This window comes from Prionailurus bengalensis, chromosome E2 (genome assembly GCF_016509475.1).
Source record: "Prionailurus bengalensis isolate Pbe53 chromosome E2, Fcat_Pben_1.1_paternal_pri, whole genome shotgun sequence".
Taxonomy (NCBI): domain Eukaryota; kingdom Metazoa; phylum Chordata; class Mammalia; order Carnivora; family Felidae; genus Prionailurus; species Prionailurus bengalensis.
In genome coordinates, this window is record NC_057352.1 from 48334960 (window position 1) to 48361885 (window position 26926).

Genomic DNA, 26926 nt, shown 5'->3' on the forward strand with positions numbered 1-26926 from the left:
GAAATATTTGAGTGACCAGTCAGTGCTCAAACAGAATAAACAAATGAATCAATAAAGACAGGGTAGGTGTGATGTCTGCATGACAAGGGGCATGGTGACCTGGGTTGTGGGTATGGGCAATTTCATGTTTCTGTGTCAGGAAGTATATAGAACTTGCAGGCTAATTAAAAAAAATTTTTTTTAATGTATATTTTTGAGAGAGAGCGCTTGTGCTCACGTGCTGTGGAGCGGCAGAGAAAGAGGGAGACACAGAATCTGAAGCAGGCTCCAGGCTCTGAGCTGTCAGCACAGAGCCCGACGTGGGGCTTGAACTCATGAGCTGTGAGATCATGACCTGAGCCGAGGTTGGATGCTTAACTGACTGAACCACCCAGGTGCCCCGAGACTATTTTTTAATCAAATGCTCCCTCTGAATCAGACATTTTCTGATTTAAGTAAATCCCCAAATTTATTTACTTAAAATAGATTAATGGTTTTGTGTGCCAGGGCAATCAGTTTCGTGGGGATGGAAAATAAGTAGAGCCAGTTCCTGTTCCCAAGGAGTTTATGATTCACTGGGTAAGACGCACAACTGGGAATTGATTCTGACAGAAGCCAGACTGTGGTCAAGACTCAAGGGGGTTGGGGGGTGCGGATGAGCGGATGACCGGTTGGTCAGTTGGAATGTTGGGGAAGGGAACAATCCGAGAGGCAGTTGGGAGACAGTTTCCAGGCTAAAGGACTGTTGGGGGAGTGAGAAGGCTGCTGGAGAGGGATGGGTCCAGGGGACAGCTTCGGTCTCAGAGGATGGGAGGAAAGGTGGCACTGTGAGCCACAAGAGAGGAGCTGGGAGGGCTGACTGGTTTGAGATGGGTGAGTCCGACATTTGCTCTGCTAGGGTCTGTGAGTGGCCTCTGAGGACAGGTGGCTGCTCTCCAGGACCCCTACTGGACGAGAACTAGACTTCTGGATAGAAGGAACCTAGTGCTTTCTTGGAGGTGCCTGAGGCTGAGGCTGGAGGACAGGGTCAGGAGCTTGGAGCTGGTTGGGCTTTAGGGGAAGACAGATATCCATGTGCATATATTTCACTCGCCTTTGGAAATGTGGGTCTGTTGATCAAAGGAGAAGATGGAGGCTCAAAGCAGAGTGAGATGGGTTCCCACAGCAGCCAGAGGAGGGGCTATGGAGGAAGAAAGTGTGGCTCAAGGGTCCTGAAGGAGCCCAGGCAGAGTCCCAGGCAGTCTCACTGTGGGGCCATGTGAAATCGTGCTCAGGGGAGGGGCGTTTGATCCAGTAACCCCAGTCCATTCGGACCCCTGGTGTGTGCACGTGGGAGCTCTGTCCTGGAGTTTCCTTGACTTTAGTCTTTAAATCGGGAAGGAATAGAACCTGTTTTCAAAGCACCATTGTAGGATTAAATGCCTTGCATATGTAAAGTGCTTTCACATGTGTACAGTACTCACAAAGGCTACCATTTCATTAGGGAAAACAGGAGATTGAGGGAGCAAGTCAAACGGCTGCAGAGGCTACCAAACCGGTGTAAAGTCCCCGAAGCCCTGGGAAGAGCAGGTTTTAAGAAGTAGAACGGCGTTGTCGTGATTTCAACCAGCCGCTAGATGCCAGGTAGGACTGTGTATTATCACAGACAATTCTCACTGTAACCTTATGAGGGAGGTTTTATTATTGTTCCCATTCTGTGCTGTAACAAGCTTAAGGTCACAAAAGTAGTACTTCTATTTCCTGTTCTGATCTGGACCTTGAGTATTAAATGGCCCTTGTGTTAAAGACTGGCATCCCATGGAGATGGTCATTTGCAGGATGCCTTCAAGGGCCAAGGCTCTGCTGAATGCTGGTGATCTCAAGCTGTCCCCACCCTTCCCAGCTGGAGGGCAGGTTGAAAAAAAAAATTGTTTTAAGTTTATTTATTTAGCTTGAGAGATAAAGAGAGAGAGAGAGAGAGAGAGAGAGAGAGAGAGGCAGAGAGAGAAGGAGAGAGAGAGAATCCCAAGCAGGCTCCATGCTGTCTGTGCAGAGCCTGACTTGGGGCTCGATCCCACAAACCATGAGATTATGCTGTAAGTGGAAATCAAGAGCTGGACACTTAACCAACTGAGTCACCCAGTCGCTCCTGGAGTACAGGTTGATCAGAGCCGCTGCAGAGAGACTGGGCACTGTTTGTCCTAGAAATCTTTATAAGCACACTTTTTACTATGTCCCTTTCCTGCTTCCAACCCTACAGCTGCCTCCTGGGAAATTCTCCTCCTTGCAATGTCCCACAGACCTCTCCTGGGTCTTCCTGCTCCAAGTCTTTGCTTCTTAACTCCGTCTCTCCATGGGGATCCTATCCCTTCCTGCCCACTTCCTCTTGTCTTGCACGGGGTGCAGAGTGAACTTGCTCCTTCCACCTAACTTGTAGAGAAACTTCCCTCAGCATGACTCCTTTGTACCTTTCCTGCTTCCCTGGGACGATTTCCCTTTCTTAGGGGCAAAGGATGATTTAGACTTTACTGAATCCCCTGCGTAAGAAATTTGTCCCATGTATCGAATTCTCCAGGGTCCAGATTGCAGACAGGCTTTTGTGTAGGGTTCAGGAAACCACATGTTCATCAGCAGGGCCAAGGTAAAAGAGCTGGGAGGGTCATAGGAATCCTGGCAGACACGGACCTGGCCAGAGAGGCCGAGAGGTGGGGGGATTCTTGAGGTGGACAGTCTCCATGACCCATGGTGAGTTAGGAGGAAGAGCGGGAGGAAGGGGAAGCAGTTGGGACAAGGGACAAGTGAGGAGGAGCGTTGGCTGTGTCTGTTCCTGCCCCCAGAAATGCCTTTCCCCTCTCTCCATGTCTGTCTGCTTTTGTTTCCTCTTTAGACTCACCACATCCGCCATTAGAGCCCCTCTGACCCGTTTCCTTGGTACTTGGTTGGTTCTCCATCCCTTGGCTCTCAACCTCTGTCAGATCTTTGCTTCACTGTTTTCCTTGGTTATCTGCCTCATTGCAGAGACTCCACAGGGGTGGTGGTGGGGTTTCTGGAACAGTGGCTTGTCATTTCTGGTTCATAAAGTACCAGACCCGTGGCTGGGCCGCAGAAAGCCCTCAATATGTGATGCTGACTGGACACATTCAGAGGTGCAGCAAGGGAGAAACAGAAAAGCATGGTGGGCATGACTCCGCTACCAGGGAGCCTGGGGCCTCCCCCGGGTTGTCTAGAATGAAATGAGAAACTCCCCAGGAGGGAGTGTACCCTGAACCCAGCCCTCAACTTTCCTGGCCAGGGAGCACAAGAAATCAGGGAGGCAGACGTGAGGCTTGGGTCGCTTAGCAATTAGACAGCAGGGGGCGCTCTGGCCCCACCTAGGTCCCCACTTCTGGTGCCCTAGTCCTCTCCGTCTGGAGCAGAAATGCTGATCCCAGTGGCAGGATGCCCACAAGTTAACACTAGCGCACCTGGCCTGGCTCCTCTTAGCTGGGCTGAATGTGCTGGAAGGAGACCCTCGTCTACACAGCCTGTTCTCTAGGAATGAAAAGTAAGAAGGTTCTGTTGATGCCACCAGCTCACAAATACACTAAGGCCCTGGAGCCAAGGATGCGCTTTGACACACTGAGTATCTGTGTGGTCTTGACACATTCACTTCACCTCTCTGGGCCTATTTCCTCTCCACCAAATGGCCGGGTCCGTAGCTTCCAGCCTGTTCCAGGATGCAGAGCATCCCCCAAATCATGCCGGGCTGTAGTGCTGCTGTGTGGGCCATCCATGCTTTGTGGCCTCAGACAGTGCCCTTAGGGGACCAGAATCCAGAAGAGCCACCGTCTCCTGCTGTGGGGATTGGTCCTGAACTGGGCATTTCCCATCCCCTTCCCAGAAGCCGCCAGTGCACTACTGAGGGGTGATGAGATAGCCAGTCAAGGGAAGGAGCTGGGGCCTCGTAAGAGATGAGCCAAACAGGGTGCAGATGTGGGCTGTATTGTACACACTCAGCAAATGGGTAATGTCCGTTAAATCGGGCTGACTGTTGTCTTCTGAAACAGAAGTTTTAGATTTGAGGATGTGTATTTGCAAACTGAGAAAAATGTGCCTGTGAAGACAGTTTGCTTGGATGCAGTTTCCTGCTTGTCACAGGCCTCCAGGGATGCAAAGGTGCTATGCTGGGTGGTTTTCAACAGGAAGCCGGGGGGAGACTGAAGAGTGGCCGCCCGGAAGTGAGGATGGAGGATGAGTCCTGGGGCACAGTCTCAGCTGGGGGAGGTCCCTGAACAGCAGCTCCCCGAGCAACCTCTTGCTGTGAAACAAAAGCAGAGGCATTTTCGGGGAACAAGGAGAGGTTTAATGAAGGAAAAATAAGGAAACTTTGAGGACTCACCGTCACTCATTATTTTCCAGATATTGGCTGGCTGTGGGCCTCTGAGGAGCACAGAGCCGGGCCTGGTAGAAGTCTGGGTGGGCAGCTTTGGTGGCCGCAGATGCACAGGTGATGTGTCTCGGAGCTGACTTGCTGACTCCACCGATCGGCTGCTGGTGTGGAAGGCCACGTTCACAGGTGAGCGCAGTTGGAGATGAGAAGGATCTGACCCAGACCGTGGCTTCCTGTCCTGCCTGATCCCAGGGCAACACCCGCCCAGACCTTCAACTTGGGAGAGTCGGAGCAGGGTCCCTCTCCCCGCAAACTCGGTGGCCACGGGGAGGGCACTGCCTCTGCTCTATGCCAGGTGTCCACGTCCATGCCGTCCTCTGGAGCCGCTGTCCCGGCTGAGGCCAGTGTGATAGGGCAGCTGGCCAACCGTCTCCCAGTGAGTGGAGGGCGGCTGAGGAGTGTGAACCCCGCGGAAAGCCAGACTGGTGTCGGAGTGCCCGGTATGCGCTGGCAGCCTGAGCCTGGGCCATGCCTGCAGTTCTGCCACTTACTGGCTCTGTCACCTCTCTGTACCTCGGTGTCCTTCTCTGTCACATGGTGATCCTATCTGATTAGATGGCTGTTAGGTTTAAATGGAACGATACGTGCTAGAGGTTCTTTAGAGCAGGGTTTCTTTTACTTAGAAGGATTTAAAAAAATAGGAATACTCCCTAAGAAGAGTACCTGACCTCAATATCTTTGGGTGCCTGATACTGGAGCAGGGGGATGTTAAATGGCATCAGGGACTGGTGAACCACCCCCTCCCAAGCTGCAAAACCTTGTGTCTGTGTCTGCGTGCATAAGTAGCTTTCCCCCTCAAGCACAGGGTCTACGTGCTAAGATGCCCAAAGGGTCATGACTCAAGATTGGACGCCTCGGAGGGTTCAAGTATCTTCATTCCTGACCAGAGTTTCTCAGGCTCAGCACTATTGACATTTGGGTCCGGATAACTCTTTGTCGTGGGGGCTGGGGGCTGTCCTGCGTGTTGTACAATGACCAGCAGCATCTGTAGCTCTTCCCCAGGAGAGGCTGGTTGTGACAACCAAAAATGTCTCCAGATGTTGCTAAATGTCCTCAGGGAGGTGAGAGGGAGACAGACTGCCTCCGGGGGAGAATTTCTGCCTTGCAAAGCTTTCTATGCCATGAACCCGCAGTTAGTGGCAGTGAGTGGCTGGCTGTGCTGAAGTTCATATACCAAGGTTATTTTCTGAATCTCAGTGTGTCTGCCTACTTCTATGCACTGTCTGGGGGGTCCAGTGACATCCTGACAGAGGGTTTTTCAAAGTTGATGGACCACAGGCTTTCCAAACCCTGGCCCCGTTTGATATAAATGACTGGTTTCTTAACCTGGCTGGGCAGCTGGATCGATTGGAACTTGGTTTTTATTGTATTTCTTTTCACTTAAAGGTTTTTTTTTTTTTTTTTTTTATTATTTTTTTTTTTTCAACGTTTATTTATTTTTGGGACAGAGAGAGACAGAGCATGAACGGGGGAGGGGCAGAGAGAGAGGGAGACACAGAATCGGAAACAGGCTCCAGGCTCTGAGCCATCAGCCCAGAGCCTGACGCGGGGCTCGAACTCACGGACCGTGAGATCGTGACCTGGCTGAAGTCGGACGCTTAACCGACTGCGCCACCCAGGCGCCCCACACTTAAAGGGTTTTTAGAGCATTAAAATACAACATAAATCACTCAGTCATTTACTATTGAAACCTGGGCTATAATGAAAGTTAAACAGTTCATTCTGTGGAGAACAAGGTCTTGAGGTAATCTTTTGTGGTGAATACATTTTTTTCTTTTTTTAAACCACAAACCTCAAATTGGTAATTCCTCATTCAGGGGAAAGGCCAGAGAAGGGTTTTAAGGAGAAGGCCCAGCAGGAAACAGATATGGTAGAAGAATTGGAAGCATTTGACGTCCGCAATGTTTAGCAGGTGGTCTAAGAATACCCTACACTGGGTGCCCTTGTGGCGGGAGGCATCCAGTCTATGATGAGGGTTTTGACTTCCCGACTTTTAAAGGATAAATCCTCCTCCATAGATGAGTAAGGTTCAGCTCTCCTTCTCTTGCTTAACTCCTCGTATGTCTGCTCTAACATCTCCCCCGGAATTCTTGTGTCACTGCCCAGGAGTGAAGAATGTTCCTCCAGACTTTGGCAGCTTTTTTTTTTTTTTTTTTTTTTTTTTTTTCTGAATGCTCATGGAGCTTGCTTTTGGGCAGTTCTTCCGTTGTGGGTTTGCCAGCACAATGGTATCTTATCGTTGGTACTGTGATGCCTGGTAGTAGACAGCAGAAGCAAGGTTTGGAAATGCTGTGGTTGCAGCAAGCTTGGGTGATGGATTGACTCTGACAAAGGGGACCAGGGGCTGCTTTTTGCCTGAGTCTCTCCTCTCCCCGGTAGGGTTTGGGGATCTTGTCACTTAACCCAAGTTTAAGAATCCACACAGAATCTGGCTCTTGGAGGTGCATGTCTACAGCACTGAGTGTGGGCATTTGAGTCCCCTTGGCATTTGTGTGGACCTGGACCATCGTCTGCACAGATGGTCCTGTGAGCTCAACGATAAGGATTCCAGTTAGCACCTGGTGACACCACCATGGTGGTGCCATGACAAAGGTGACACACAGAGATGTCTAGGGTTGGGTAAGTGTAGTGAACCACAGCAATGATGCTAGATGCTTTAAAAACATTGAGCCAGCCCTCTGCAGGGCCAATGTGGCTCTTATCCTGGGATTTCTCAATCACGCACTAGGATGCTGCATTGTGTAGACCCAGTTGATGCTGCGGGTCCTCATAGCTGTGGGAGATTCCATTTCCCAGATGGGCATGGCAACCATGGGGCTGGGATATCAGGTCTGACGTTAGCTGCAGGTGGCCCCTCTGAGAAGGAGTCTCTTCAAGCCGGGCAAACTGCACCAAAGATTGTGGTGCAAATTGTCTTAACATTGTGGAGTCCTCCCATTTGCTGTGTGGACAGTAGAGCTGGTGCTGGAGGGTGTCCAGTATCCACACAGCGGGGCCACAATCTCGTCATTCTTATTTGGAAGAGCCAGGAGGCTTGGTGGGAGGGGGCGGTGCTGACTGGGTCAGCCCAGGATTGACCCTCTTCATGGCCCCTGAGCTGGTTCCTTTAGGACACTGACAGACACAGTGGTTTTCCTGTGCTTCCCTGCGGAAGTGAAGGGTTTGGGCGCAGCACAGATAGGGAGTCAGGAGCTGAGGCCCCAGATGAGCCCAGGACAAGGTGTAGGGGTGTGCTCAGCAGGCCTTGACCCTAGTCTAGGCTAAGCCGCCCCCGGGAGGGACAAGGAGGATCTTACGGTTTGGCTCATTGTTGGTGCTGGGAAGAAACAGGTTGAGCAGTGGTCTTTATAGTGGTCACACAGATTTTTAAAACCCTAAACCTCAGATTGTTGTCTGCATGTACCCTTTTGGGCAAAAGGAAGTTCTTACTTGGGGAAAGTGTGGATTGTGTTTTCTCAGTAGCTACTGTCTAAGAAGAACCAAAGGTAGAAGGACAGGAGGTCCTTCTGGGTGGGATGGTGGTCTCCCCAGTGGGCTGGGCATCTTAGTCTTAGAAATCATGGAAATTGTGGAAACGACAGGTGGCCTGTGACATCCAGCTCTTTAGAGGGGAAGGATTTTTTGTCTTCACTGGTGGGACCACAGTTGTGCCTGCTAGGAGGCATGCCATGAAATTGAGGGCCCACATGACCCCTAGGAATTGGTGTTGTGGCTTCCAAGTCCAGGCTGGGCTCCTTTGGGAAGAAGAGAAAGACCCCACGGGTCGGCTTATTATTGGTGCTGGGAGCCAGGTCTCACCTGTTTTGGGGGCTGGGCCAGAGGAGCTCTCTGGTCATTGAGGGCGCCTTCCAGGAAGTTTCTGGTGACTGCTTACTTCTTGGAGCTGTTTTGAGGGACACTGTTTGTTGAAGTCTCTTTCTCTTTCTTGGTGTGTTTGTCCTAAAATGTACCTCAAATTGGCAGGTCCCCTCTTCTCTGTGGCAAGAGCTCTTTTAACATCCTGTGCTGTGAATGAGAGTTCATGGCTCTCCTGTTTACAATACAAACGTAAATTTTATTTATTTATTTATTTGTTTGTTTGTTTGTTTGTTTGTTTATTTATATTTTATTTTTTTTTCAATATATGAAGTTTATTGTCAAATTGGTTTCCATACAACACCCAGTGCTCATCCCAAAAGGTGCCCTTCTCAATACGCATCACCCACCCTCCCCTCCCTCCCACCCCCCATCAACCCAAACGTAGATTTTAGAGGACCTTTCCTGTTTTAAAACTTTTTTCTCCAGGTCTTGGATTTTCTGCTGGTTCCATTTTCACCTCCTCAAGCAGCTTCTGCTCTTTGTCCTTCCTGATCAGCTGTCTGTGCATGAATGTGGCTTGTTGCCCATGGCCTTCGTTAGGGCCTGTATGGTGTTGCCTTCATGTTCCAGGAGAGCACTGACTGAATTCAGGGAGCATCTGCCTCCTTCATTGCTTTATGTTTTCTTCTAATTCTTGCCCACTGGACACATGATCTCACTTGGGATTGGAAGGCTGCATTTCTTTCAAACCACTCTCTTTCTTCCTGACTTTGTGTTGCGGAGCCCTGACTTGTTGCTGGTGGCCTTCTGAAGGCTTGTGTGATGTTCTTCTCAATTTTTGTGGTAGCTTTCGGGCCATACATCTTTCCAGTTCTTCCTGCTATGGCATAGTGATGCCCCCCTCTCCTTTTAGAACAGAAAGGGTTGCCCCTCTCCAGCCATTGTGGGCAGTATTTTGTCCTGGGATGATTGTGATCTGACATTATCATCTGACTTTGTATTTTCTCATCCTGGGCTTCAGCTGCTTTCTGACTTGTGGTGCATTGGATTCTGGGGGTATTGCTGGGAGCCTTGGTAAATGGTACGAGGAATTGGGGGTGTGAATGCACAGACTCTGTCCAGTCTCCTTGGCAGAGGGGTGCTGGCAGGTGTTAACTCTCCAGAACTTTTGTAGCCTCCTCACCTTTTTGGGCCAATTTCTCTTGCCTGTGACTCTTCATCTCCTTACCCTTTAAGCCAGCTATGGTTTCAGCTGCTTAGTCTTCGATGAAATATCCTGTTTTCTGAAGAGTGTGACTGACTTCAGTGATTTTCCTGAAACGAGAGGCCAAGAAAAGTCACCCTGGAAAGGGAGTCGTGAGCCGCAGCCCCCTTCCCAGGAGTCACAGAGGCCACCTTTGGAGAGAGACAAAGACTCTCACCTCTAGGCTGTGACTCCAGGAGGCAGCTGGCACCCCATCAGCTTTTCCTTTCTGTGAGCTGACAGTAACCCCCCACCCCCAGGAGACACGTGGCCCTGTCCCCAGCTGCCACAGCCAGGGTAGGCTGCTTGGGCTTTTGTGATTTAGAGCCTAGTTTTGTCATTGGGAAGAACTCTTCAGAATTTTACTTTGGGTTTTAAAACTACCATTCAGAAACCTTGCTTTTTCTTTAACCTTTAAGTTCTGTTTGCAATTTCTGCTCTAACAAATTTTAGCTATCCCTTTTAAGGTGAGATTCTGGGTCCTATTGGAGCCATTGGTGGTGAGAGCCAATCCCCTCCTCATGGCAAGACAAGCTGACGAGCCACTGCCCCACTGACCAGAACTGGGTGCTGTCGGCCTGTCCTGCCCTGCCCTGCCCTGCCCCTAGTGGTTGCCAGTTCGTTTCTCTCTCTTTGTCCCATGGGAGTGGGCGGGCTGGCTTCAGGGACTTGCAGCCTCTGCTTGGTTTAATGCTCTGCTGTCATTGTCTCGAAATTCTTCATAATTTTTGGAAGGAGGAGGCCGTGTGTTTTCATTTAGCATTGGGAAGAGGCTGAGGTTGAGGAGAGCGAGTGCAGATGGAGGGAAGGAGCCATCTTAAAATCAGTGGGATGAATAGGATGAGATGAGGCATTTTGTATGGGACTCAAGGAGGCAAGAACAGCCAAGTGTTTATTTGCCATCTCATCAGACTGGGAGCCCCAGGCGGGCATGGATGGGTCTGCTTTGGTTCTTCACTCAATGACCCCAGTGTGGGTGCAGACTCACCACCCGTACCGAATGCTCCAAAGAATAGTTGTGGGAACAACGGCAGACTTCATAACCAAGCTGCATGACAGTGGGATGTGCTTCTTTGGGAAGGGGCGAGTTTCCTCCCGGTCAGCACGCCGGTTAGGCAGAAACCAGCTCCTCACTTGGTGTTGATCACTGATATTTCTGTTGTTGGTTTCACATGATGGAGCATGCCCTCTTTGGTACATACATGTCTGTGGCCCTGAACTTGGGGATCATTCTGTGCCTCCCGAAGAACTTTGTTCTCTCAGCCTTTGGCCCTCCAGTCAGGATTCTTTGTGTCTCTGCTGGGTTCCTTTTTCCTACCCCCACCACCTCCCCAAATGGGCACCATGGCACTCTAGCTTATGCATGTCAAAAATGCCCACTGAACAGGATGACATATGCTTCCTGCACCTTCCCTCCCGCCCCCAGCCCTCCCACCCTCATCCCTGCCACTGAACAAACCATTTGGTCAGTGTGGGTGGTCTGAACATAATAAAGATGGTTGCATTGCTCCTGAGTGATCTACCAACCTCCACTGGCCTTCCCTATCCTAGGCCACCCATGCTCCTTTGTTCCTTTACCATGCCTGGATTTGCTGGAGAAAATCCTCCAGGTGAGGCATCTCCAGGAAGGGAGATGGTGCCGGGAACCTGTGAGAGGGTCTGTCTCTCTGTGGTGTCCACTCTGTCCTGGGCAGCTGCAGCTGGGTGGGAGACCCCACAGGTGTTTTCCTTTGGGTGGGGGGTGTGGGAGCACTCCTCAGTTCTTGGCAGATCATTATCTGTGGTCTGTGCAAGGTCCTTCTCTTGGTGTTTTAATTCCTTTGGATGAAATTTCCCATCGTCATTCCTCCCTCTCCCAGGATGCTGTCCTTCTGGAATGCTCAATGCGTGTCTTTGGTCTTTTCTTTTTTTGAATGCTCTAACAAAACATCATTGCTATCTTGTGTATAAGCTCTTTTAATTCACATAGATGGTATTGTTATACCATTTCTTATTCTTTTTTTTGTTTTTCATTCAACCCTATGTTCTAAGATGCGATCTTTCCCTCTCCATGCTTAAAACCTATTGGGATTACCCAAAGAGTTTTTGTTTATGTGGGTTAAAACTATCAATTCTTGCCACATTAGACATTGAGACAGTAGTTTGTATTAAATATTTATCGATTCATTTGCAGTAGCAATGGTGAACACATTGCAAATTAACATAAATAATATTTTAACATTATTATGAAAATAGTTTTGATCCTGCAGACTCATATCCTGTAGTAAAGTGTCAGTTTGTTCCAGAATGTGAAAAAGGGCACTATGGAGGATAAAGTTTGGAAAGTGAATTTCATTTATATTATTTTAAAAATACCTGCATCGGAAAAGAAACTATGAAATATATTGTATTTTAGCAAAGTTTGCTCAGGTTTGATGGGCTTGCCTCCTTGATTTACTGATAATTGCCTGCAATATGGAGGGTTATTCTAGATAGCAGAGATTCTGTGTCTTACCAGGATACTTTCTGGTGCCTTATGTTGAATTTGTCATGTCCTAGAATAGGTGATTTTAAAACACAAAGAACAAAACTCATCACTTATGAACATGCCATATGTATACTTTCCTGTTTATTTTGCTTATTTATTTTACAATCCATATCTTGCACAGGCTTTTTTTTTTTTTAAGAAAACTAAGATATTATTCACCTTTGAAAAGAGTATTGGTTAGTGGTTTTTATTATTAAGCTGTGCAACCATCCCCACCATCTAATTCTGCCTAATTCCAGGTAGAATTCCTAATTCCTAATTGTTAAGGCCCTAAAGAATCCCCAATTCCTGATAGAAGCAGTCACTCCCCCTTACCTTTCACCCCTGCCCCCCCCCCCCCCCCCCCCCCCCCCCCCGCCTAGGCCACCATTAATCTACCTCTGGTCTCAATGGATTTGCCTGTCATGAACATATAATATACATGGAGTCACACAATATGTGGCCTTTTTTGTCTGGCCTCTTTTACTTAATGTTTTCAAGGTTCATCCATATTGTAGCACATATCAGTACTTCATTGCATTTTGTGGGCAATTAATATCCCATTGTATGGATATAACCGTATTTTGTTTATCCATCAGTTGATGGTCATTAGACTTGCTTCCACTCTTTGACTATTATGAATAACGCTGCTGTGAATACTGTGTGCAAGTTTTTGTGTGGACACATGTCTTCTAATTCTCTTGGATCTGTTTACTTTTAAATGTTACCACTTAATTACATGTGTAACCAAAGGTTTTTTTCTTGGGTACCTGTGATATAGGTTAATCAAGTGTCCAAATCTCTTCTGACAACTCTTTAGATTTTGCCTCACCAAATAATTTAATAAATATACGGGGGTGGCGGGAATGAAAGGGTACTTTCAGGATATCTTTCCAACCTACAGTGATGTTTGAGATGCCCCAGAGGAATCCCGGAGAATCACAAAAGATTTGTTTTTGCTCCTTATTAAAAGAGAGCTGCTGGAAATAATGAGGTTTGTGTGATGTGTTACTGTTGTAAGATTCGCACAAGAGGGGTTGTCAGATCAGAAGACCCGTTCCGCCTTCCTGAAGTGAAGCTTACATGGATGCGATGTTAATGTAAGTATTTTAGAAAATGTGCGTGTTTGTGTTTTGTGGGAAGTCCCTGGAGATTTGTCAGTGCCCTCACTGCCCATATGTTTTTTTCCCTCAGGGGAAGCACCCATCTAAAGTCTCAGGAACGATTTCTGTGCTGTACCCAGATAGAGATGTCTACTCTCCTCCATTCTGATGATATTGGTGAGAGTAAGAAAGTAGGCACAGCCAGGCCGTCTTTGCCACCTCACAGATGTTGTCGTTTGATGCTTCCCTGAAGGTTCTGCTCTAAGGGGCAGGCTGCAGTTTGTGTTTTCAGTGACAAAGGGCAGTCTACAGCCTCATGATAAATGACTGTACCAGGTACTCCAAACCTTCTAGCCTTTAAAGAATAGACCCTTGGGTGCAGGCTTCTGAGCTGATGTCACTTGAGCAACTCTCAAGACTGTCCCAGTGGACCAAGTCAGGAATTCCAGGACTCTTTCCATTCCAGAAGCTCTAAGACAGCTTCGTGAAAGCAGACTGCTAATCCAAGGTCCCAGAGGAGCAAGAGTGAATTACATAGGACTGCACGGAATGATGAGGGAATTTTATTGTGGTTATTTATTTTTTTCCTTTTCTTTTTTCTTTCTTCCTTCCTTCCTTCCTTCCTTCCTTCCTTCCTTCCTTCCTTCCTTCCTTCCTTCCTTCCTTCCCTCCTTCCTTCCTTCCTTAATATGAAATTTATTGTCTAATGGTTTCCATACAACACCCAGTGCTCATCCCAACAGGTGCCCTCCTCAATACCTGTCACCCACCCTCCCCTCCCTCCCACCCCCCATCAACCCTCAGTTTGTTCTCACTTTTTAAGAGTCTCTTATGTTTTGGCTCCCTCCCTCTCTAATCTCTCTTTTTTTTTTCCTTCCCCTCCCTCATGGTCTTCCGTTAAGTTTCTCAGGATCCACATAAGAGTGAAACCATACGGTATCTGTCTTTTTCTGTATGACTTATTTCACTTAGCATCACACTCTCCAGTTCCATCCACATTGCTACAAAGGGCCAGATTTCATTCTTTCTCATTGCCACGTAGTATTCCATTGTGTATATAAATCTTATTGTGGTTATTTAAATGATTGGTACTATTTTATTGCTCTATTTTCTGGTTCTCTGAGGAAGCCTTTTCTCTTCCTCGGCTCCCTGTAACCCCCACAATTTAGTAGACTCTGCTTTTGTAAACAGAAATAAGGCATTTAAAAATGGTACTCGGTTTTCACTGGTGTGTAATGGTTTTCATTTGCATTTCCCTGAGGGCCGGCGATGTCCCTCTTTTACTTATTTTTTATGGCTATTATAAACATTTATTGGAAGTTTGATCTCCTGGCATGAGCTTCCATCCAGGTGCCTTTTAACTGGATTGCTGCTCTCATAAATGCCCTCTAAATCTTCAGGTTGGATATCAGTCTTCTGTGTGTGTGTATATTGGCCACTCATGTGCACTCCTTAGCGTCTTCCCTGCCTCTGCCAGGGGATCCATGTGTCTGTTGGGTCAGCTCCTCCGCCAGGGCAGACAGATCTGTTCCCTTGAGGGGTCGGCCACATTTGGAGGATTCACATCTCTGAAGGAGGAGGCAGTGCACCAGGTGCACCTTCCCAAATTCAGAACCAATTGAGTCCCTGTGAATCCTGGGGCAGCCACAGAACTCCCAGCTGGAGGCAGAGCAAGCTTCTGGCCCTTCAGCCCTAGCCACCACAGTAGATAGGATCCCATAGCTGCCATGAAGAGATATTATGGCACCAGGCACTGTGCCTGGTGTGTGTGTGCAACTAGGATTATCCAGGAAGATCCATTCTTGCCCACAGTTCATCATGTGATGGGAACACAGATACTAATGAGGAGGTGGACTGTGTCTTTGCCCGTGTAATCACTGCTGCAACCAGTTACCATGGACTTGGTGCCTTAAAACTACACATACTATCTTATGGCTCTGGAGGTCAAAAGTCTGAAATGGGCTAAAATCAAAGTATCATGGACTTCTGCAGCCTCCAAGGGAGAATCTGTTTTCCTGCTTTTCCTGGTTTCTGGATGCCTCCTGCTTCTACCTTGAAAGCCAGCAATGGCTGGCTGAGTCTTTCTCATATTGCATTACTCTGACTTCTGCCTCCCTCTTTCGCATCTAAGGACCCTTGTGATTACTTCGGGCCTGCTGGGGTAATGTCCCTAAAGTGAGCTGATTAGCAACACTAATTCCTTCTACCACCTCAATTCCCCTGTGCCAAGTAAGATAATGTATTGACTACATCCGGACATCTTTGGGGGAGCCATAATTCTGGGGAGTTGAGGGGTCCTAGGTGGGGAAGCTGGAAGGAATGGTGCCCCTAGGTGTGTGGGTTGAGCAGGCCTGGGCAGGACCCATGCAGGATGAGCTTGCCCGCCCTCAGGGACTCCCGCTCTGGCCGGGGGAACAGCCGGAACACATACCAGGTCAGGTGCTCCTGGTGCCCTGGGGAAAAGATACTGCCAGGGAGGAGCTATGGAGTGCTGGGGTGCCGTGGCGTACAGGTTAATCAGAGTAGGCCTCTCTGAGGAGGTGACATTTGCTGGAGACTAGAAGGAGAAGAGGAAGGGAGGAGTCACAGAGCAGCCTGGGGAAGTGAGGCATCAGGGCCCCTCTGGAGCTGGTCCTGTCTGGCCCTTGAACTTTATTAAAAAAATTTTTTTTCAACGTTTATTTATTTTTGGGACAGAGAGAGACAGAGCATGAACGGGGGAAGGGCAGAGAGAGAGGGAGACACAGAATCGGAAACAGGCTCCAGGCTCTGAGCCATCAGCCCAGAGCCCGACGTGGGGCTCGAACTCACGGACCGCAAGGTCGTGACCTGGCTGAAGTCGGACGCTTAACCGACTGCGCCACCCAGGTGCCCCCCTTGAGCTTTATTTCTCACTTCTCTCTCTGTGCTTCAGCTCTCCGTGCTTCCCCCAGATGAGCCTGGCTACCTTGGGCTTTGGTACCATCCTTTATGCTTTTTTGTTTTTGTTTTTTTTCCCTGGTAGGAATTCTCACCTGGGAATTCCCACCCTCCCTGCACCCCCCACCGCCAGTCTAAGCTAAGGGCCTCTTTGGTTGCCTTCCCCGGATCCACTGCCTACCACGCTGAGTTGGCAGCTTCCTCACCTCACAGGCCCAGGCATCTTTAAGCTCTCACCAGGGCAGCCAGGGACTGTCCTCCTCACTACTGTGTCTCCAGCATCCATCTCACGATAGTTATTGAACACCCAGCACTGTGAACGTGCTGTCTGTTTTCTGTTGGTATCTCACCGCCTGTCACAGATCCTAATTCCTCCGCACCCTTCCCCCAACCTGTTCCTCTTCCACCTGGGTTCCTGGCATCTGTCAGCAATGCATCCAGTTACTCAAGCCAGCAGCCTCAGGGTCATTCTTGACTTGTTTCTCTCTCATAGTACTTACCCAGCCCTCAGCAAGCCCCTTTGTTTTAGTCTCAGAGGCAGGTTGGGATCTGATACTTAATTCCACACCCACGCCCACTTCCGTCCAAGTCATCAGCATTTCTCAGCCGCACTACTGAATCCTCCTAAATGGTGCCTCTGCTTTTCCTCTTGCCTCCTATAGTTTAGTGTTCATAGAGGAGCCAGACTGACCTTTAAAATAAATTATGGAACTTCTCTGATGTAGCCCCCGATGGCTTCCCTTCCCATGATGAGATCAAGTCCTTTTTATCATGGTTTCCTGACACAGCACCTGACCTGGTCTCGCCTATTTCCCCACCTCATCTGTTCACCCCTGACCTTCATTCTGCTCTGGCCTCAGGGAACTTCTTTCTAAGTGTGCGAGGAACTCTTCTACCTCAGGGCCTTTGCATTTGCCGTTTCCTCAGTCTGGACTCTCTTAAGATGGCAGCAAGTTTCACTTCCTTACTTCAGTCTCTGCTTGAATACCACCTTTTCAGAGAACTTAAAATGGCACTTCTGCCTTTTCTGTCCCTTTCCCTTGTTGAAGTTTTTCTTGAGAGTACTTATCCCTACTTTACATTTTGATACCTTTATGTTTATTGTGTTTCACCTGAGAGGATAAGCTCCCATGGAAGTACTTAGTAAATACTTGTTATTGAAAGAAGAAAATGGAGCAAATAAATGCAAGGTGCCCATGTGAGTGGCACCCAAGCTAAACACTGGGAAGCCAGGGAGGGATTCCCAGGCGAAGGGACAGTTACTCCATTACTGCTGCCAATCAGGTTTGTGGGCCATACAGTCAAGGTGGCTGTGGGATCACATGTTCCCTGAGCTGTCAGAGAGCCACAGCCTCTCAGTGCCACCAGACCTATCTCCCACATCTTTGTCGTCTTGTTGTCTCCCCATGCAAGTGTGGTGGAAAGTAGCTGTCAGGAAAATGTTATTAGCACTTTCCTGGAGAGGAGAACTGCAGTGGTCCAAACCCTAAAAGCTTCTTCCCAGTGACCTGGCATCTTGTGGGTTTGACCAGCCTGCTCTGGGAACCACCTCGTGTTGGCCCTTCCAGCTCACTGAGTTCAGGCTGTGAGTCCTGCCCTCTGCCTCCGGACTTGCTGGGTGGACTTGGTGCCCCTGGGCATTTTCCTTCTCTTAGTAGACGTTTCTGCTGACCTGTATTAGGAGCCAGGGAGTTGATGGAGTCAGCTGGAGAAACACGGGTCAAGGGAAATGCGGGCCTGGGGTGCGCCTGGGAGAACAGGAATGCAGGCGCTCCCTCCAAAATGTGGTTACGTGGGTTTGTTCCAGAGGGAACTGTGTGTGATGACAGAATGCACCCCGGAGACAAATGCCTTCAAGGTTGAAGTCTGTGTATGTATCAGCCTCTTGCAGGCCTGGGAAGCCCCTATCTGGAATGGGAAATTCCACTCAGCCAGTGAGGGGCTGGGCCAGGTTCTTCCTCCCAGGGAGGAGTCCTGTTGGGAGCACGCTGGCTCCTGATGCATCTGCCAGTCAGGCAGCCATGGGTCTGGAGCTGATGGGAGAGAAAGAAGCTGTGGAGGGAAATCGCGATGCCACCCCACACTCCCTGTTGGGGATCACTCAGTGCAGACTCCCAATACAGAAGAGTCAGGACCTCATTCACAATGGCACCCACCATGGCACCCACTGTCATGGCCTCGGCCTCCTTCTCCTCCTTCCCTCTGTCCTTGATCAACGGGTATCTGTGTTCAGAATCAACTAACCAGCCTGGTTAGGTCTCCTGGAGAGCGTGAGCTTCCCCTTCGGCTGAGCAGAAAGCGGGCCTGGGAGAGGGGACTCCAGCAAACCCCATCTAAGAGCTGCAAGCTCGGGTCCCAAACCATGACAGCTGCTCCTCCCCCTCTTGCCTGGGATGCTCGGAGGGAAAGCACAGGCAAGTGGAGCAGCTGTGAGACTGCATCCTACAGAGATGCACCTGGTGGGCAGGAAGTGCCCTTGTCTGATGCCTAGGGAGGGCAGGGAAATGGGAATCCACAAGTGTAGCAGGGCCTCATGGGAGCTGCTAGCTGGCCCACCTGCCCTACACTCTGTTTGTTTCTGTTTTGTATTCTATTCCTTCTTTCCTGTGTTTTTCTCTGCACGTGTTCTCCACTGCTCTCTGGCCGACTCCCTGTCCTAGTCGCTGGGTTCTACTCTCTCCAGCATTAGTTCGGGCTTGGTTTGGGATTGCCACCTCTTGCCTCCAAAGTTGTATCATCACCTAGCTTCAGTGCCACACACTCTGATGGCCCTGGATGTCCACCTTGGGTCCCAGGAGACACTAACTGGCCCAGTCAGCTGAGGGTAGGTAGACGGAGGTCAGGTGACCTCCTGGGCTGTATCATGCAGGTGGGGAACAGGATGGGCTCCCTCAGGGGAGGGTGTGGCTGTGAAAGAAATGAGGCTTCTTTATGATCCCCGTATAGCCCTCCCTGCCCCCACCTTGGTGGTATACTGCCTCAGTCAAGTTGGTGACCAAGTGCCTAGCCACGTTGGTATACAACGGGGGAGTTATATCACCCTGAACAAGTTAATGTCTCAGCTCCAGGTTCTACTTCTGAAAATGGGATCCATCCCATAGGATTGCTGCGGCATTAAATGAAGTAATGTCCAAATGCATCCTGTAGACAGTGAATGACAGCATTTCAAAAAATTAGTTCTCTATTTTAGGATCTTAGCTCCGTAGATCCATGTGAGGCATCAGATGAGTTGTGGGGTAAATTACACTTTGAGGAGGAGTGGTTCAATGTGGGGGGTCCAGAACTCCTGGTTGGAGGTACCCCTGCTGGGGGTGGGGGGCTACCTGGTCCCACTGTTGCCACACCCAGTTGGTGCCCCTACTGGAAGGAATGTGGATCCAATCCGTGGGATCCATCTCCAGGCTCTGCCCTGCACTGGCTCCCTCTTGGTCAGTAAGCGCTGCTAACTGTAGACAGAAGTCAACCACTTGACCAGAACTGGGTGAGCTTCCACACAGAACGCTTCCCTTTATTGTCTGTAAACTCTTCTTTGGTAAACAAGGAGACAAGGAACCCACAGAGAAAAGGAGCACGCTGAGTCAAGAGGACAAAGGGCCGGCACCCTCCACGAACAGGGACTTCGAGAAGACAGCTATGCCTTTAGCAAGGTGGTGGATGGAACTTGGGAGTTTGGGTGGGTGGTGGCATGGGAAGGAGGGGAGCAGAGCGGGAGGGAAGGGTCCACTCCGTGGGACACAGAAGCCTAAATCGTACAGCGGAGGAGCTCATGCATCGCAGCGGAGAGGGGCAGGGAAGCTCCGCCCATGCCCCGCCCACCTCCCATGCGGTTGGTGCCCTACTGCAGGCAGAGCAGTTTGCCGGGTCAGGTCAGGGGGAGGGTGGAGGGGGCTCCGGAAGGCCCGTCAGCAACCCTCCCTCCGTCTCTCCTTTTCTGCTCTGCGGGCTGGTGTGTGCAGGTTGCAGGGGCGGAGGAGGGTCGCTCACGATCTCTGGGTCCGGGTAGAAGTGGCAGGGCAGCCGGGGCAGGGTTTGGGGACGGTGGAGAAGCAGCCCCTGGCCCCCCTTTACATGGGGGGCTCGCTGCAGAGGACAATCTCCAGGTCCTTGCGGTAGAGCTTCCCCGCCTCAGCCAAGGACATGACGCTCTTTCTGTAGTTGGTGAGCTGTTGGATATTCATTTCCTAGGAGACAGAAGGAATGAGTAAGAGCCCCTCACTGGACGGCCCCACCAGAACGTCTCACCTACTCACTCGCAAACACTTGGGCCACAGCCTTTCTCTTCAGCAAAGCATGGGCTTTGGAGTCAGAAAGCTCTGGTTCAACTCTCACTTGCTGCATTGCTTTGGGGAGAGTACTGAACCTTTCTGAGTCTCAGCTCAGCTGCCTCATCTGTAAGATGGGTACACGAACCACAGTGTCTGCCTCATTGAGGTGTTAGGATGGTTAGCGGAGGGAATGGGCGTGAACACATAGCACAGCACCTGACATAGAGCATGCACCCCCAAATCGGTAGCTATTGTGATGGCAGCCATTATCTCTGCATAATTTGAATCCGGTCCTTTACTTAACTAGACCTCCAGTCCCTCCGTCTGGGTCCTTGCATGTGAGGAAGAGAATGCTGGGAAAGTGCCCTGGTCTTGTCTGCAGGCCCCATGGACCATCCTTTCCTAAACCTCACCCATTTAAACAAGGAATTCTAACTCCTGCCTCCTCCAGCAGCAAAGCTCACCTCCTACTTCTTGTTCACTGGCTTCTGTGACCTTCAGGGCCCACTAAGACAGGTGACCCACGGACATATGTCCATTGTCTCAGGTAAAATAGAGGCCAACATTAAACAGAACATTAATACCTGATATGCCTTGTGTTGAATACCTACTTTACAGTAATTGATTTGAACACAAATAACCATTAGGTCTGAAATATAGCAAGGTCATCCATGGCTTATACTATCTTTTTCTTTTCCTTTCTCCCTGGCTTAGACACACCCTCCCTCCTACTCCTCCCCCACCCCTTTTTTTAATCTTGAAAATGTTGGCAGATTTTCTTTCTTTTCTTTTCTTTTTTTTTTTTTTTAATACCTCCCCTTTCAGGCTGACGGTCTTTATCCCTATTCAACTAATAAGAAACCTGAGTATAAAGACTAAGGTATTTGCTAAAGGGCTGGACCAACTCCACAGCCATAAATATCCTCAGTCTCCTGGGTTCCAAGGTCTATCTAATATTTACCTGGCTCACCTGTGCTCAGTCACCTCCTTTTTTGGTGCTCAAAGGTCAGTCTTTTGTCATTTGGTTTTCAGGACATCCCCTTATGTGACCGGTTCTTGGTTTTGTGCCACTACCCACCCCAAGGGCCCTTTGCGAGCGTCTCTAGCTTTGGGAAGCATCTTCCCTCAAGTTGTGAAGTCCGTGGAAATATTACCTAGTTCATAATACTACCTACCATTCAAATTAGGAGCCAAGGAAGGAACCCCATATATCAACCTGGAGCTCGAGACCCCTCCTCCCCTCCCCCTGCCCCACTGCCGATTCAATGTGGCATCAAGAATCTTAGCAGCGTGAAGGGACGGGGCTGCACGGTTTCCAGGTCTAGAAGTTCTGCTTGGAGCCGAGGACGGCTTTAGCGAGCTGCAGTTGTCTCAGGAGTGGTGAGAAATACTGAGGTTGGGCCTCACCAGTCTGTTCCTCAGGAACATCAAACACGCATCTGCTCAGAAACCGTATCTCAGTCCTGCACCATCAAAAGGGAATGTGAGTCTGCCAGGTGGGTTCACAAGAACGGCGTCTCCCTTCCCAGCTCGGGTGCTGCTGTTTACGGTCCTGGGGCTCTATGGACTCATCCTGTCCAGCCCCGGGGGCCATGTCTTGAGCTTTGTACAGGTAGCAGGCTCCCAGGTAAACAACTATATTGATATCTTTGTTCTCTAACCTTCAGGGGTGCTTCCTAAACCCAACCCCTGACTCTGTTTTTGTTTCCCTACCTCAAGTGAACCTGTGCAGCCATCTCAGCTGTATTTTGTGGTAATTAAGAAAGAGCCTACTTAGGTCACTTTCAAGATTTAATGCTTGGCCTCAGGGCTGATCACCCTCAGGTGTCCAGCAGGGCCATATGGAGAATAATTATGCCTCATTAATACAATTACAGTTAAAGATATTTCCCATTAGGATGCCCAACATTCCTTGGACACATAAGGGTGCATAAATAATTTTCTTCTAGAATTTGATGCCAGGAAAAAGTCTGCTGAGTTAAAACACCTGGTGAATATGTCCTTCTTCCTAAGTAGTATTTGTTTATAATTTATTGTCTGCCTCTTTCAAAAAGCACCTGAAGATAACAAAAACAAAATAAATATAGGGTGAAAGGAATGAAGAATGATATTCAGGACAAAGATGAAGAAGTCAGAAAGCAATTGGAAGGGGAGACAGAGGCTGCGATGAATTTTTTTCCCCCTGAAATCGAGCAGTAAATTTAGTTCTTGCCTGGCAGCAGAGGCAGTTAGACACCACAAGAAATTATAGAGTGTTCATCTAATTAAAGAAAACCGCAAAACTATTTGCTCAGAGAAAGGCATTTTCCTGGAGGTGAAGGAAAATGGCTACAAAAAGAGCTGCTGGATCCTGGTCCACCTGCCGCCCCGCCCCCTCCCTGCTCCCCAGGCACCTGGATGAGCCCGTGGAGGGCCACGTGGGGTCTGTCCCTGGAAGCAAAGCAATAGTTCTCCACCTTTTCTCTGAGCAACAAATGCTTCTGTGGCTCCTATGAGCCTCTTGCTCAGCCCCAGACTCTGCAGTTAATTGATTTGGAAAATCTTCACCTCCCACTGGACCCTTCTATCTCAAATCTCTCCTTGTGCAAAAAGACTTTTCTGATGGCAATTTGGCTGACACTCCATGAGCTGTGCTAGTCAGGCTGCCAGTGCCCCATCATAGCATCATTCAAAACTGCCAACAGGTGGAAACAACCCAAGTGGCTGTTGACGGATGAGCAGAAAAAAAGATGGTATAGACACGCAATGGAGTATTAGCCTTAAAAAGGAAGGAAATTCCAACACATGCTACAACATGGATGAACCTGGAGGACATTATGCTAAGTGAGGTAAGCCGATCATAGACAAATACTGCATGAGTCCATTTCTAGAATGCACCAAAAGAAGTAAAATTCGAGACAAAGTGGAATGGTCGGTGCCAGCAGGCAGTGGGGAGCAGGGACTGGGAGGGGAGGGAGGAGCAGAGAGCAGTTGTTTAATGAGGATGGAGTTTCAGTTTTCCAAGATGCCGAGAGCTCTGGGGGGTGCCTGGGTAGCTCAGTCGGTTAAGTGTCCAACTTCAGCTCAGGTCACGATCTCACAACTCTTGAGTTTGAGCCCCACGTCAGGCTCTGTGCTGACAGCTCAGAGCCTGGAGCCTGCTTTGGATTCTGTGTCTCCCCTCTCTCTGACCCTCCCCCACTCATGCTCTGTCTCTCTCTCTCTCTCTGTCAAAAATAAATAAACATTAAAAAAAACTTTAAAAAAAGATGCAGAGAGCCCTGGGCATGGTGGTAGTGATGGTTGCCCAACAGTGTGGATTATTTAATACTGCTGAATGGTTATGATGGTAAACTTTGTGTTAAGTCTATTTTACTACATTAAAAAAAAAACATAAACCAGCCAGCCAATCATCCAACCAGAAAAACAAAACAACAACCCCAAAACTGCCATTGCTTAGTTATGGGTGATCAGAAGAGCAAAATACACCCCACATTCCTTTTCCACCCTCCCTGAGAAGCCTCTCTCCTGCCCCAGAACCACCTTCCTAGACCTCCAGACTCCGTTGTTTACCTTCTTGTTTTTCTCATACAGGTCCTTCAGCAGGGCATCCAGCTCATTCTCATCAATGTAGCCACTCCCGTCCTGGTGATGGGGAGCAGAGGAGAGGCAGCACAGAGCTCTAGAACTCAGGCCCCTCCACCCCTGACCTTGCCTCCCCATTCCCCCAACTCTTCCCGGGAGCTTGCAGAGTCTAACCTTCCCTTTACTCTGTGCAGAAGGTGTTCACACCGTGCGGTGCCAGGATGACACCTAACTGCTGACTTTACCAGTCAAGGCAGGAACAGGACATTTTGGGGCAAATTTGCTTTCTGGTGTTTTTCATTTGCATTGAAAATATAAATGAGGTTCAAGAAGCATTTAGCTAACTCCCTGCGATGTCAGGATGAATACAGGGGCTATCTGAAGTTTATCCCCCACCCTTCGGTTATGAGGGGGACTACAGGAGTCACACGGGTGGGGGCAGTAAAGGAAGGGCTGGTGCGTGGTCAGGAGGCCTTCTCACTCCCAACTTCTTAGCAAAACAATCGGCTCCAGTGCACAATTATGACCTGGCACCAAGGGTGCAGTACTGAGCGCCTCCTGATTCCGAAGGACAGGGTTGAGCCATTTGGCCAGGGGCTCCCCTGCCGATGGGGCCCCCTGCTTTTCCGTCGCATGCTGTCCTCCCTCTTACCTTGTCGTAAAATGTGAAGATCGCATTGAACTCCTCAGAGGTCAGTTTCATGCCCTGTAAGGTCCAATGTATTAAAGAGAGAAGCAAAAGCCCTGGAGAGTGTGTGCGTGCTAGTGAGGGCATGTGTCTTTGTGCACACGTGTGTGTGCATGTGCATCAGTGAGTGCATTTGTGTGTGCACGTGTATGCGTGCATGTGTATGCATGTGCACGAGTGAGCACGTGTCTGCATTTGCATGTGTATGTTTGCATGTGCACATGTGCATATGTGCACAAGTGAGTGAGCTCGTGTGTGTCTGTGCATGTGTATGTATGTGTGTGCGCGCATGTGTGCATGAGTGAACAAGCGCATGTGTGTGTTTGCACGTATATGTGGGTATGCACACGTGTGCACATGTATGTGTGCATGCACACACGTGCGTGTGCACTTGTGCACAAGTGAGTGCACATGTCTGCATGTATATGTGTATGTGTGTACAAGTGAGTGCATGTGTCTGTGTGTGCACGTGTATGTGTGCATGTGAGTATGTGCATGAGTAAGCGAGCACATGTGTCTGTGTGTGCACACGTATGTGCGTATGTGCATGAGTGAGCGAGTACATGTCTCACTGTGCACCTGTATGTGTGCATGCACACATGTGTATGTGTGCACGAGTGAGCAAGTACATGTGTCTGAGTGTGCATGTATATATGTGCATGCACATGTGTGTGGAGGGTGGACAGGAGGGTGGCAGAGTGAAGCACACAGGGATGAGGGAAGGGAAGAAGTGAAGAAAAGCAGAGTGGTTCTTTTACCTGAAATTTAAGCAGGAAGTTTTCCTGTACAGGCAACAGTCTGGAAAGAAAGTGTTAGAGCAGAGCTTAGGAGACAGGGTAGAGGCAAGAACAACTTGCACGTGGGGGGATGCAGAAGCAGTGCCTGTACTTCTGGAACCATCTGTGAGCACTTAGGAATTAGTGGCAAGTTCTAAAAAGAGGGAGGCAGACACACTGAGGTACTGACACTCTATCTAGCTTGGTCTTGAGCTTCAGGACCCCTGAACTGTCACTCTCCCTGCTGATTGGTCTTAGAGCCAGGGCAGGTGGCACAGGAATGGTCTGCACAGGTCCTGGTAAAAGTGATCGTGGGGGTGAGGTCAGGCACTTACCGGGACATCTCCGAGAGGCCCAATTTGCCATCCCCGTTCAGGTCAAACATCCGTAGCTGTTTAGGACAGACAGAGGTGCCTGGGTTATTTGCTTTGACCTCTCATGTGGGACCTTGACCTGCCATTCCCTTCTACTGGAGAGGAAGGAGGATGGGTGGGGTGGCCTCCTGCCTCTTCTGAGGTCGCCTGGAGGTCAGGGACCAGCATGGTCTAAATTGATCACTGCTCCTCCCTCCCCTTCTCGGGGCAAGGGCCACAGAAACACAGCCAGCCAGCACCAAAGGCCCACCCTCCCCAAGCCCATCCTCTCCTGGAGCTGTGGAGGTTGTCATGGAAACAGATACTCCCAGTCTCCCACTAGCCCAGTGAGGATCTCAGAGAGAGGGTGTGTGGGGCCATGAACTAGCATCCCTTTTGCCAGCTGCCGCTGGAGTCCCTTCACCTGGGCCTGGAGACTCAGCCTGAAAACCCAGAATCCCACTGGCTTGGGGCCCCAGTCCTATGCCCCTGGAGGGGTAAGGGACACTTCTGCCCACTTACTATGGTTTGGGTATATTCTTGGAGCTTGGGCTCATCATATGGCCGGTTTGCCTTCTTCAGCAGGTCAGACAGAAATCCCTAGAATACAAAAGGTCTCTTCAGAGCTCCTGACTCATTCAGTAGTTCTTCCCTCATAACTTGTTCAGTTAGTCAACGTTGTTTTCTGAGGTCTACCATTTGTATGGTTTCCATCCTTCATAATCCCCTAATCCCTAATGCTTGTGGAATGACCATGAAGGCCTGGAGGTAGCTCCTGGATGCAACTTCACCCCATAAGATAGGCTTCTCAGAGGGCCCAGGACACAGGGCTAAGCAGTGCCTGGGGATCACTAGTTCCAGAGGAATGTAGGGGTATATGTAGAAGTCAGAAGGCCAATCTGATAGGATTGCCTTGGAGGTGCCTGTCCTGGGCACTGACGTGCAAAGGAGTGTAGTCGGGTTGAACTCCGTGGCCCTGCAGCTCCATGTTACTGATTTCACATGGCTGTCCTGAACATGTTCACCAATTCAGAGCCAGGCTTAAGTGTTCCTAGGCAGAACACGAACCCATGTTCATCACCCAACGTCTCCTCCCTCCCCAGGTTCCTTACACCTACCACCAACTGTGGCCTCAGTCCCTTTCTCCATGCCTTCCATGCCCTCCCCCAGGCCCATCCTACCTTGAGCTCGTTGGCTTCAATGTAGCCACTTCTGTCTGTGTCATACTTCCGCCAAGCCTGCAATGGGAATGCCAACCCAGTTGCAAAGATCTGTCAGTATCTATAAGCCTCCTTCCAATTTCCTTTAATGGACTGGGCTGGGT

The 26926-nt window shown here is 49.5% G+C and overlaps 1 protein-coding gene and 1 long non-coding RNA gene across 5 annotated transcripts in view; one reads left to right on the plus strand and one right to left on the minus strand.

Annotated features, from left to right (window-relative positions):
• The first annotated feature begins 695 nt into the window (after positions 1-695).
• LOC122494434 lies at positions 696-24117 on the plus strand. 4 transcript variants are annotated; one of them, XR_006300167.1, is made up of 8 exons: positions 696-852; positions 1463-1602; positions 4357-4513; positions 12956-13034; positions 13129-13373; positions 19498-19603; positions 22906-23049; positions 23795-24117. It is a non-coding gene; the product is annotated as an uncharacterized LOC122494434 (long non-coding RNA). The 4 variants fall into 4 exon arrangements; XR_006300166.1 differs by lacking the exon at positions 13129-13373 and having other exon boundaries at positions 700-852; XR_006300164.1 differs by lacking the exons at positions 12956-13034; positions 13129-13373 and having other exon boundaries at positions 702-852.
• CALB2 (calbindin 2) overlaps positions 19439-26926 on the minus strand; it is a 28985-nt gene continuing 21497 nt past the window's right edge. The window contains exons 5-11 of the mRNA XM_043599617.1: positions 26784-26840; positions 26125-26202; positions 25585-25640; positions 25232-25271; positions 24438-24491; positions 23774-23845; positions 19439-20137 (exon numbers count right to left, since the gene is read on the minus strand). Coding sequence (XP_043455552.1) covers positions 20021-20137; positions 23774-23845; positions 24438-24491; positions 25232-25271; positions 25585-25640; positions 26125-26202; positions 26784-26840 — 474 coding nt within the window. The 3' untranslated portion in view covers positions 19439-20020. The remainder of the gene's footprint in view (positions 20138-23773; positions 23846-24437; positions 24492-25231; positions 25272-25584; positions 25641-26124; positions 26203-26783; positions 26841-26926) is intronic.